Source organism: Papaver somniferum, chromosome 2 (genome assembly GCF_003573695.1).
Source record: "Papaver somniferum cultivar HN1 chromosome 2, ASM357369v1, whole genome shotgun sequence".
Lineage (NCBI taxonomy): Eukaryota > Viridiplantae > Streptophyta > Magnoliopsida > Ranunculales > Papaveraceae > Papaver > Papaver somniferum.
The window spans coordinates 54,263,238-54,275,269 of NC_039359.1; the positions used below are offsets into that span (position 1 = coordinate 54,263,238).

At 37.7% G+C, this 12,032-nt stretch overlaps 2 protein-coding genes across 2 annotated transcripts; one reads left to right on the forward strand and one right to left on the reverse strand.

Moving 5' to 3' along the window:
• Positions 1-2,798: 2,798 nt before the first annotated feature.
• Positions 2,799-5,210, reverse strand: LOC113347683 (probable amidase At4g34880). Its single transcript, XM_026591353.1, has 6 exons — positions 4,535-5,210; positions 4,023-4,237; positions 3,691-3,933; positions 3,644-3,651; positions 3,383-3,573; positions 2,799-3,267 (listed from the first exon to the last, which is right to left on the reverse strand). Exons 1-6 carry the CDS (start codon positions 5,063-5,065, stop codon positions 2,860-2,862), a joined length of 1,596 nt encoding a protein of 531 aa, XP_026447138.1. The 5' UTR covers positions 5,066-5,210; the 3' UTR covers positions 2,799-2,859.
• Positions 5,211-5,333: 123 nt separating this feature from the next.
• On the forward strand, positions 5,334-9,265 carry LOC113347682 (probable U3 small nucleolar RNA-associated protein 11). Its single transcript, XM_026591352.1, has 9 exons — positions 5,334-5,469; positions 6,911-7,046; positions 7,131-7,221; positions 7,352-7,443; positions 7,554-7,644; positions 7,755-7,834; positions 8,431-8,511; positions 8,708-8,807; positions 8,907-9,265. Exons 2-9 carry the CDS (start codon positions 6,991-6,993, stop codon positions 8,997-8,999), a joined length of 684 nt encoding a protein of 227 aa, XP_026447137.1. The 5' UTR covers positions 5,334-5,469; positions 6,911-6,990; the 3' UTR covers positions 9,000-9,265.
• The last annotated feature ends 2,767 nt before the right edge of the window (positions 9,266-12,032 follow it).

Here is a 12,032-nt window from a genome sequence, read left to right on the forward strand (position 1 = left end):
ATAGAACCACCTTTTCCATAACACAATGGTACGTTTGTGTTACCTCTCAAATACCTGAGAATCCAATTCACAGCTTCCCAATTTTGTTTTCCTGGGTTTCTTGCATATCTACTCACTACTCCCATGCATGTGCAATATCTGGTATCGTTCACACCATAGCATACATTAGACTCCCAATATCTGAAGAATATGGTACATTAGACATGTACTCATTTTCTTCATCTGTCTTCGTACACTGCATACTTGAAAGACGAATTTAACTTCCAAGTAGAGAACTAACTGGTTTAGCATTCTCCATATAAAACATTTTCAACACACGTTCAATATATTCATCTTGACTAAGAATAAGAGTTCCCCTTATCTTTGTCCCTTATGATTCTCATACCAAGAATCTGATTTGCTTCACCAAAATCTTTCATAGAAAACACACTTGCTAATTGTTTCTTCAAATTCTCAACTTCTTGTAGAGATGTTCCGGCAACCAACATATCATCCACATATAGCAATAATATGATGTAGTCAGAACCATACCTTTTGAAGTAACAACAATGATCTGCATTACACCGTGAGTAACCACTTCTATGCATGAAGTTATCGAACTTCTTGTAACACTGTCTCAGGGCTTTTTTTAAACCTTACAAACTCTTCTTTAGTTTGCACACCATCTCTTCCTTTCCTTTTACTATGAATCCTTCTGGATGCTTCATGTAAATTTCTTCATCTAGGTTACCATGAAGAAAAGTTGTCTTTATATCCAACTGTTCAAGGTAGAGATCTTCCGAAGCCACTAGACTTAACACTACTCTAATAGTAGTGTTCTTCACAACTGGAGAAAAAAATCTCGTTGTAGTCGATACCCGGTTTCTACTGGAAACCTTTTACAACCAACCTCTCCTTGTAGCGAATTTCTCCATTTTCTTCAGACTTCATCCAATAAACCCACTTGTTATACAACACCTTCTTACCGCTTGGTATTTTTGCTAACACCCATGTGCCATTCTCCTCAAGTGAATATATCTCATCTTCCATAGCAAGTTGCCACTTGCATGAATCATCAACCGCTAGTTCTTATTTAATATCTTCAGGTTCAGCTCCATCCGTAAGTAATAGATAATTCAAAGCATACCTTGGGTTTGGTTTTGGAGTTCTTGATGATCTTCGTACTTCTTGTGGAACTACAGGAGTAACTCCCACTGCAGCAGAAGTCTCTTCACCTTGTACTTCTCTGCCATCAGCAACACCGTGCTCTTCTTGTACCACACTTTTCCCAGAAACATTATCAATATCGATATACAAATCCTTATCTACGTTGCTTGACCCGACATCTTCAACTTGTGTTGCATTCTTGTCCTTGTACATCTCATTCTCATTAAAAGTGACGTATCTACTTCTAATAAATTTGTGACCTTCGTAGTCCCAAAGTTTATACCCTAAAGCGTCATTTCCATAACCGAGAAATATACACTTATTTGCTTGAGCACCTATCTTAGACCTCTCACCGGGACTAAGATGAACATAACCAACACAACCAAAAACTTTCAAATATGAAAGATTTACCTTTTTGCCGGTCCAAACCTCCTCTGGTATCTTCATATCTAATGGACTACTAGGTGTACTATTGATTAGATAAGCATCCGTCTCTGTTGCATGTGCCCAGAAGGTTTCGGGCAAACCAGACTGTAACCTCATGCACCTAACACGTGCATTCAACGTCCAATTCATACGTTCTGCTACTCCATTCTCTTGTGGCGTCCTTGGAACTGTCCTCTCCAAACGAATTCCATTAGTATTACTTTTGATGATGAATTTCAAGGTTTAAGGCTGTTGTCGTCATTACCAAAGAGTTGGGAAACCGCAAGAACAACTATTAGTAATTCTGCAGGGAGCGAGAAGTTGAAGCTTGATGATGTGCAGCAAAGGTTGATCGCTGAAGAGGAAAGAAGAATAGAACAAGGTTATGATCCTAGTACTTCAAGCTCGGCCTTAAGTTTTCAGGAAGAAGATAGAGGCAGGAGTTCAAATCTCCTTGCCCTCAACTAGAAAACGTTATCGGCTTAACACAACATTCAGATCCTGGTGGTTTGACTATCCTTCTTCAACTTAACGAAGTGCATGGATTACAGATTAAAAAAGAAAAGATATGGGTTTCCATTAAACCTCTACCTAATGCCTTTATAGTGAACATTGGAGATGCTTTGGAGGTAAAAAGAATTAATAAAATCGAATTATCAAAGTCTAGGACAAATTCAGTTGGGTTTAAAATTGACTATTAATCCTTTATTGCTTCCTTGTGCATGGAAGATTATGAGTAATGGGATTTACCGTAGCGTGGAACACAGAGCAATAGTAAAGTCAACAGAGAAGAGGCTCTCAATTGCAACATTTAATAACCCAAGAGCAGATAGGGAAATAGGTCCAATACTTGACATGATCACGCCAGAGACACCTGCCTTGTTCAGAACAACTGGGTATGAGGAGTATTTTAAGAAATTATTTTCTCGCAAACTCGAAGGGAAATAATTCCTCGACTCCCTTAGCATAGGAGAAGGCAATGAAATGGAGTAAAAATTGTTGAGGTCGACTAGCAGGACTCACAATTGTTGCTGTTGTTGGTGGGTTTTGCTGTTGTTGGTGAATTTGGTTGTTAATAACCAGTATTCTGGATCAACTTATAATAGTTTGATTAATAAAGACTGCAATCATTAAAAAAATTCTACTCTGAAAAGGCTTCTGAAAATAATAACAGCATGCTTCTAGATTGAATACTGTGAAGACAAAAGAACAACATGGGAGCTAAAACAAACCCTAATGATGAGGAAAATAAATACAACATCTTCGTCTGGTAGAATTACTACTGCGCTATTGACTAGCTAGAAGCTGAGTGATACTCCTGTTATCATCTTCTGATTTTAAGGACGGAGGTCTCCTAATTAGTGTCGCCTGTTCGAATCCATAAGCAATTTCAATAAGCTTTGGCTCTGTGCCCCTTAACCCTCCAAAACAGATTCCTACTGGCATACCATCATTATCTTCATCATAAGCTGCTGGAACACTTATGCCAGGGTATCCTCCAATCGCTAGCACAGCTGCAAAATCTGAACCTGGAGTCACGATTGTGTCCAACTTGTTCTCCGACATCAACTTTTCAAACCCATCTCTTGACAATCTCTCCAGGTGCTCCACTATAGCCTTTTCTTTCTCCCCGTCCATTCCATGTGTGTTCTCCGCCGCTACTAGCATATCTTGAGGGAACTTATCTACCTTTTCCTGCACAACATTTGGTGGTAGTTGAAGTACGTACACTGGCAACAGTCAATTAAATATCACGACAGATGTGCAAGTGTTATTCTAGTGTTAACAATTGAGCTGTTTGAACTCTTACCAAATCCTTATGGTTTTGATTGAAGGCAATTACATTAGCCAACGACCTCACTGGAGAAGTAATTAGCTCTTTCAAGTAAATATTCAACGACTGTTTGAACTCCGCCTTCATTACTGTTAATTCACCACTATGACCAGGATTAGTAATGATGTCGATGTGCTCAATTTCCAGGTTGTCCACTAAAACCGCAGCTGCTTCCTTTGATTTACCAAATGAAAGTCAGTTGTATCAAAAGGAAACACAACTTTTTATACATAAAACAGGAATTCCTTAATTCAATTTCAGACTAGTTGAACCCCTGTAATTACCTGATTGTGTCAAAATGCCCTTCAAAAACTTGTGAAATGTTCGACTCATGAGGAAAGCTGAAAAATGGATGCCTGACTATCCCTATTCTTTTGCCTGCCAGACCATCTTTTTTGAGAAATTGCTTGTAACCCCCATCAGGTATGTACTTTTCTGCTGCTTTAGTTGCTTCAGCATCTAGCTGATCAAAACCCAGAATTGCATCGAGCACATAAACCGCATCTGATACGGTCCTGCAAATAGGTCTGCTCGATGCAAGATGAAAAAACTGTTGATCCCAGTTTTACAATTACTTTCAAATAGAATGAAATATGCTGGAAATGGGGAAGCTTACCCAATTGTGTCCTGTCTAGGCGCAACCGGGATGACCCCAGCTCGACTTGTGAGTCCAACAGTAGGCTTAATTCCAACAACCGAGTTATGACTAGACGGGCAAAGTATCGATCCATGCGTTTCAGCACCCAATGATACCGTTACCAAGTTCGCAGCTACTGAGATAGCTGATCCACTACTCGAACCACATGGAGTGCCTGACAAAACATACGGATTCTGCACACCACATATACATAAATCAAACATTTCTACATCATTCCTAGCATGCTAACTAATATAACAGTGGGTACGTACAGTCTATGTTGTCAAAGGCCAGCTAGGCGCACCAGTTGCTTATGTAATAAGACGCCCAAGGCTCTGGAAAATGTATGCCACTGTTTTTTTTTTTTTAACTTTTTTTCTGGGAGCCTAGGCGAGGCAATGGCTTGGCGCCTCGCCTAGCGCCCCACACAACAACATAAGGTACAAAAATCCCTTTAACATGCATAGACTAACACTACGTTAACAATGTACCTTACCCTGGCCAGCTCTTGCAGACCAACCCTTCGGACTATGGAAGGAACGCATGTATGCCCACTCGCTTAAACTCGTCTTCCCCAAAATCAACGCGCCCGATTTCCTCAACTTCTCGACCACCCCTGCATCTCTCGGCACCACAGACCCCAGCAGCGCATATGATCCAGAAGTTGTGTTGAGTTTATCTTTCGTACCTATGGTGTCCTTGAGAAGGATAGGTATCCCATGTAACTCCCCCAATTGGCTACCCTTAGCAATTATCCTCTCCGAATCAGCTTCATCAGCTAGATCTAATGCATCTGGATTCACCTCGATTACAGCCCGAAGAAGAGGGTTGAGTGTTTGAATCTCGTGTAGATAGAATTCAACTAGTTGTCTGGATGTCAACTCGTTCTCCAGTAATGCTTGTTGGATGTCGCGGATACTGGCTTCTCTGATTGAGAATGAACCAGTAGTAGTAGACATGAAGAACGACAGTATTAAGATTAACAGGAGATTAATGAAGAAATTTCTGTGATGGGACTCCATTTTTTTTGGTGATTGATTTTAAGTACTGATTGATGGATTGATGATAGAGATTGGAGTGGAATAGATTAATGTTGTTTGATCTGTACTATGATTCCAATTGAAGTTTCGGAGTAATTAGATCTTCCGTTTTTGATGGGTCCGGGCGGTGGAGGAATTTACTTGGAGTCGTGGAGATAGTGATAGGTACTAACCAGCATACATGTTTTTATTGTTTTACACCTTTTATGTTAAGGGGTGTCTGTATGTATGAGGGTGGGAGAGCCTATAACCTAGTCTGGGTGTGTGGAGAGAGACCAGCGGCTAACGTCTTTAGAGATTCTTCTTCTTAAACCCTATTCTTCAGGAAAAAACAACAGAGAAAAGAGGCGCCGAGAGACAGACAGAGGAAAACGAAGAAGATAAAGGTAAGGATACTCTTTTTCTGCTCAGTGTATGGTCAATTTGAACTTAGGGTTTTACTTACTGTTTGAAGGAGCTATCTATAAAGGGTCAATTTTACAACACCCTATCTTAGGTAAAAGATGTACTAAATTTATATCGTTTTGATTCTGGAATAAGTAAAATTGGTCTTGTTTAATAATGGGTTTTTGTTTTTATTATCAATTTTTGATCGAAAGTTGGGATTGAGAGAGATGTTATTTTGTTGGAGCTTTGATTGATGTCGTTTCTGTTGTTTGATTTCATTATCCGTGTTTGTTGTTTCTCAAGTTTATCAGTTTGATTCTAGAATGGGTAAGATTAGTCTTATTTAAGAATGGGTTTACTAAAGGTTTTGTTTCTATTATCAATTTTGATTTGAAATTTAGGATTAGGAGAGAGATGTTGTTTTGTTGGGAGCTTTGATTGGCAACATGCTGAGAACAATTAGGGTGTTGGAAAGAATACATATTTACTGTCTAGTACTTGGAATGTCGTAGTGGGGTGGTATATATGATATCTTGGTTGAGTTTTGTTTATACTGTTTCGATGTCTAGTTTTGAAATCTTATCGTTATAGCACCTTATAGTTTGTAAGAGGGTTTTTACATACACGACTTAGACGCAACAGTTATAAGAATCTTTGCAAGTGTTAAACTTGTTGTAGTGGGGTTTATCTCTCTTTTTCTCGCTTTTGGAAATTGGAGTTGTTCCTTAGCTATGTTGTTGCCAAATGTAGCGAGGTATTGTCAATAGCTTGATTAAGAGGAGGTAGCTAATGATGTCCTTAACTATAATTTCTACTTATCAGAAACCATAACTTTAATTTCTACTACTTGATTGGCGTAATTTCTGCTGTTTCATTTCATTATCTAAGTTTGTTGTTTCTCAAATTTGTTAGCCGTCTTAAGCAATTCAGAATCACTTGTATAGGATTAGTTGAAACTGGCTTAAAAAAGAAAACATTGATCAGTGACAGTGATGGATTCGGTTTTTGTTTTCTGACACTGTTTCTCTCATAGTCGGATTGGTTAGAATAAATTGGATTCATTACTTGTATTGGGATCTCTTTTTAGAATTGGATTCGTTGCTTCACACTGATGGAATCTGTAAGTAACATTGAAAAAGGAAACCACTTTGTAATTTGACCATACAGATATATTTTTTTCTTAAAAAGTTAATTTGTAATACTACGGCGTCACTCTGCTTTTCTAGCTTTGGAAATTGGAGGCCGAACGTTGTTGTTCCTTGGCTATGTTGTTGTAACTGGGCATAGTAATGTGTTGTCAATAGAAGTAATGGTGAAATGTTGGTTGGATATGGGAAGTGGCAACACACTGCTTGTTTTCTTTTAATGCATTATCCTGCTTCATTTTTCTTACCAAGACTTAATTTTGAACACTTTTGTGCTATTTGTCAAACCTTGCAGTGAATCAGAAGATCTTTTTTTTCACCCATACAAGAGTAAGGTGGTGTGAGGAGACTGGTTAATTTGATTTGCTCATAACAATGTCGTCTCTAAGGAATTCTGTCCCTAGGAGAGCTCACAAAGAACGATCCCAGCCGTGAGTAACTGCTCATTTATCCACAACTTTTGTACCTTATTTGGTGATATCCGGAACCTTCATTTTTGTTTTCCATACTTTCAGGCAAGCAAGAAAAAAGTTTGGGATTCTTGAAAAGCACAAAGATTACCGTCAGCGTGCAAAGGCATACCACACAAAGGAGAACATTATAAAGGTAAACTTTCAATTCTCCCTTGCAACTGTTTTTCATTATGTGGAAGTAATGTATTTGTTAAAATAGAATTGTTGCTGAAAAGTGGATCTGTCTATTGGCTTAGTGTTTTATTTTTTGTCTGGATCTGTAGATACTCAAGGAGAAGGCTGCAAACAAGAACCCAGATGAGTTCTACTATAATATGATCAGATCGAAGACTGTTGATGGAGTCCACATACCAGAGTAAGTAAAAAAAAAAATTGTTTTTCATTGTGTTTTTAACCCTTGTTTTTTTACCAACAACACCTCAAGCACATAAAAGAACAAGAATGAAATTATTATGTTTTCACCAGGAGCGAGGCCAAATTCACTCAAGATCAACTCATGCTGATGAAAACCCAAGATATGGCGTATATCAAACAGAAATGGCAAAGTGAGGAGAAGGTGCAAATGCTTAAACGAATGATGTTTTCTACGAGTAACTTTTGTAGTGTGTAGTAAAATTAAAAATCTCATGTTGTTTTTTCATTTCAAATTCCCTGTTTTTGCCACAGAAAATCGAAAGGTTAAGTTCCATGTTGCACTCTCTTGGTGATCGGAAGCCAAACAAACATGTTTACTTTGCCGAAGACAGGTTTGCAGTTCCCACCAACCTTCCTGTTTAGAGTAATTACGTTAGTAACTTGTGTAATCTACTGTTCACTAATCATATGATAATAGAGTAGTCACTTTGGTTTGGAGGTTACTTGAGAAAGTGATGGATAAGTTCAATGCAAGTTTTACTTAAACAAAGTTAAAGAGAGTGAACTTTTATTCACCCGGCAATTGGAGAGACCATATTTTGGAATGGCCAAAAAAACCAAATTCGAATGCAAAAATTGGCAGTTGAACTGTTCCTGGTACAGGACTGCGTTAAAAATCCTGGCCATTAAAAAATTTAGTGTGAATTACCTCTAGGCTAAGTTTTAAAACCTCACCTAAGATTTAGTTTTCTACCAGGCCGGTGCATTATTAGGTTTAAAATATTTTCTCCTTAGTTAGGCCAGTTTTAACACCCCTGAGGTGTTCACCACTTTGGTTTTGGCTGACTGCCTAAAGCCTGGTACAGCTTGGTCTTTTTGGATCCACCATTCTGGATGCTCTGAGAGGAAAACAATTGTTATTTCCTACACATCTTCGTGGACACATTTTTGTTTGACTGGCTCCTTGATCTCTATCATGATTTTCCAGGGATGAGGCCAAAGAAATTCAATCAAATTTACTATCACATGGAAAGTTGCCTTCTCAGGATATCCCTGCTCATATCAAAAGGTAAAGAACTGTATGCTTTCTGTTCCATTCTTTCGCCGAATGGGTAACATGCCTTCTGGTTGTGCCACTCTTGCTATGTTGAATTTGGTTGTGGCGAAGTTAAGCGATTTCAGTATTGGATATCCTCAATTTTAATCCATACGGGACAGCTATCTTTTGATCTTCTTGAAACTTACGTTCTAGAGTCCATGTGCAGGAAAACAGAAATATCTTATAGAGAGCTGGAAGCACGTAAAAAAAGAGCAAATGAGCTGAAGAAGATGTACATGGAGATGGCTTTGAAGAAGGAATTGCAGGTATTAATAATATTCTCAGATCTTTAGTTCATTTTCAGTTGTTGGTCTTTGTGTTTCTCTAATCTGTATTCTGTTACAAATCAAATTTATTAAATGCAGAAAAAGGGCCGGAAACGTAAACTTCGAGAGGATGAGATTGTTTCTCCAACTTCTGGACCTGTATACAAGTGGAGAACGGAGCGAAAGCGGTGAACTGTTGAACAATTTCATTGTCTTCAAAACATCAACACAACTTGATAGGAGATTTTGTTCTTGGAACTTGTAATGAGGTGGTTCTCAAGCTTGCCCCTTAAGCGCAACCAATTTTTTTATTGGACCAGATGGTAGTGGTTTCTTATAGTTTTCGAATCTGTAATTTAGTGAAGTTTAATGATGAGATGTGGAGAAAAGAAGCTACACATGAAAATAGATATTTGCTTGAACTAGTAGTGGTTTTATAAATCAATGTTCTAAGGAAAGGTGGTGTCAGGTGGTGTCTATAATGGACAAAAAAACGGCTGAGATTATCTCTAGACTGGACGGCCGAGATCATGCGGTGGCCCATAATAAACCAAGTTAGCTCTGCCCATTCTAATCTTTTACGTTCGTCGGAATGTTTGGTCTATAAGGTTTGCTGTTAGGTTTTGCCAAAGACTGTTTATGAGTTTGAAATAAAATTTTGAGTTTGGTAGCTCACCTGCCACATTTCAGTAGCATTAAGGCGAAATCATCATAGTAACTAATTAGTACTAGAGGATTCATTTTCTAACGATTCATTGTCGACAATATATGAAGAGTTGGTGACTTTACAAGCAAAATTTCACCGTTACCATGTTTTAAGTTTGAATTACTGATCGAAAGGTTCCTTCTAATACTCATTGCAGAGGAAAAGTCAGAAGCCCAAAGGAGAAAAGAGCTCAAAGTTGTGTTAGCTAGAATGCATGTTTGCTTGAAATTTCTTTTGTTATGAGTTATAGAGCTATATAAGTGAGATTAAGCATAGGATAGAAGTGTTCCTGTGTATCAAAAGCATTGGGTTCCTCATCAATGTCTTCATCATCAGGATTTGGCTCATAAAAATCATCATCTTGAGTTTGAGTTTGAGTGGATGTAAAATCATTCTCATAATCTAAGAAATCAGCCATTTGGGAATCATTGGTATAGTTGATGTGTATTTTCCTAGGTTTTTTAGATGAATTATGACCCTCCTCATCCTCCACTGAATCAAGAATTAAAATTTTCTCACTTTCTCCTTCTCTTTCTCTCCTTCTCAATAAAAACTTTGATTTTTTTTCCCGAAAATTTTTCATCTAAACAACCTTTATAATTTTATTCAGAAAATTATTTTAATCACTAAGCAAAATATTTAATCACTAATCAATATTACTAACACTAATACATAAAGGGCAGATTTGCCATTTAAAAAAAATGGGTTAAGGGGTTATCTGAATTTGCTATTTCACAACTTTTTTTGTCTCTATTCAATATGCCTAGAAAGATTTTAGTATGTCCAAAATCAGGGTTCTTTCAAGAAGCAGTTAGTAGCAAAAAAGCATGGATTGGGCTTTAATGGTCACGAACAACAATTAGGGTCAACGCGTTGTGGATATCCAGTCACAATGGCTGGTGAGGTTGAAGAATCAGGGATATCTTCTGTCGGATCTGAATTAGATTAAGTGTTGCACTTTACGTTTATTGGCTCTCTTCTATTGATCAAGCAATCATATTTTCTAAGGTCTTCGGATTTTCAACTGCAAGTGGACTGCTTGCAGAAATTTCAACTGCAACCGATGCGCTCATAGGAGTTTTAGATTTCACCTTATTTATATACTATTTGAAACACATCGTGTGGTTCATTTCGTTTGATAGTCAACAGAAAAAGATAGGAGATATAAGTGTTTTGATACAGGTGGTGGGCAAGCTCTATATATGGTACTAGGATTAGTAATTTTTCTATAATTTTCTGATCTACTGTTTGTAAAGGTACCTGCATACTTTGTACTGTTATTGTATTTGAATCTGGAAAAATGTTCCATATGTTCTCACTTTCTTTAGCATTTCTATTTAGCATGTTGTTTCTCCTGTTCTACCACTAACCTAAACTAAGCAGCAATATTGAACTTGAAGGTGTCCGAATCATTTAGTAAGTGTTGGCTGATATTGCACCCCCGTGTTCATCCAACAATTGCATTATCTAGCGCACTTCTGCCAGAAGGATAGCTGTTGTTGCCACCTGAAATTCAAGATCTTGCGACGACAGATATCCATCTATCCGCAAGTGTTGCTATACGACTATCTCTTTTGGCAATGAGGTATCTGTGTTCATTTAGTTAACATCCATAACTAATTGACCACGCACCCAATCTTTGAATAGAGTTTGGAGGAGCTTGATGAATTTCTCAATTATATAACAGCAGCCCACCATGAACTTCCTATGAGAAATCAGTTTGGGGTACTTGGAGAGCAGGAGCAAACCAGCAATCAGATCAGTTTCCTATCATAGAAAAACCGAAGGTTGAGCCGGGGCCGTAGGCCCCGGTAATACCTACCTAGTATTAATATAAGAATGCTTCCATGAATTCAGCATCATTTTCCATGGCATCAGAAACCTCAACTGAAAGGCTGATATCAATGTCAATATTTCCTTCAACTGGTCCTTCATTCAAAGTTGTCATCAATGTCAATATTTCCATACTTGTTGAATCTATGGTAAATCCTCGCCATTAAACGTTCTTCCTAGTGCCTGCCTCGTCATTTATGATACCGTATTATTCCACAAAACTACCAATAATATCCTAGCATTTTATTTTAGAATTATAAGTTTTTTTTTTCAAAGTTCTAATAGTAATTAATGTTGAAGACTTTTTTGAAAGATATGGATGGAAAAACTTCGTATTTTTCTCCATTTCTTAATCTGCATGAAAACTCCAAGAACATCATCTAAAGTGAAACGGAGTGAATAAAAGGTTTATTTGTCATCGATTCAAAAATACTTCTAATCTTCAAATCATTGTTAGAGTTAACCACCTAGCTTGTTCAATAACGAAGCTAAGAACCCAAACCCTCTTTCGAGCACACATGGAGTTACCAGAGTACGCTTCAGGCAAGGGTGGAATCAGCTTAGTTCTGTTATTTACTGCAAATGCAAACATAGTCTCTTTAATTTCGTCAAAACTAGTGTGTAAGTTACTTGTATCACGTAATACTGCTATCCAAAGGAAAGCTAATACAGCTTGTAACGAATTG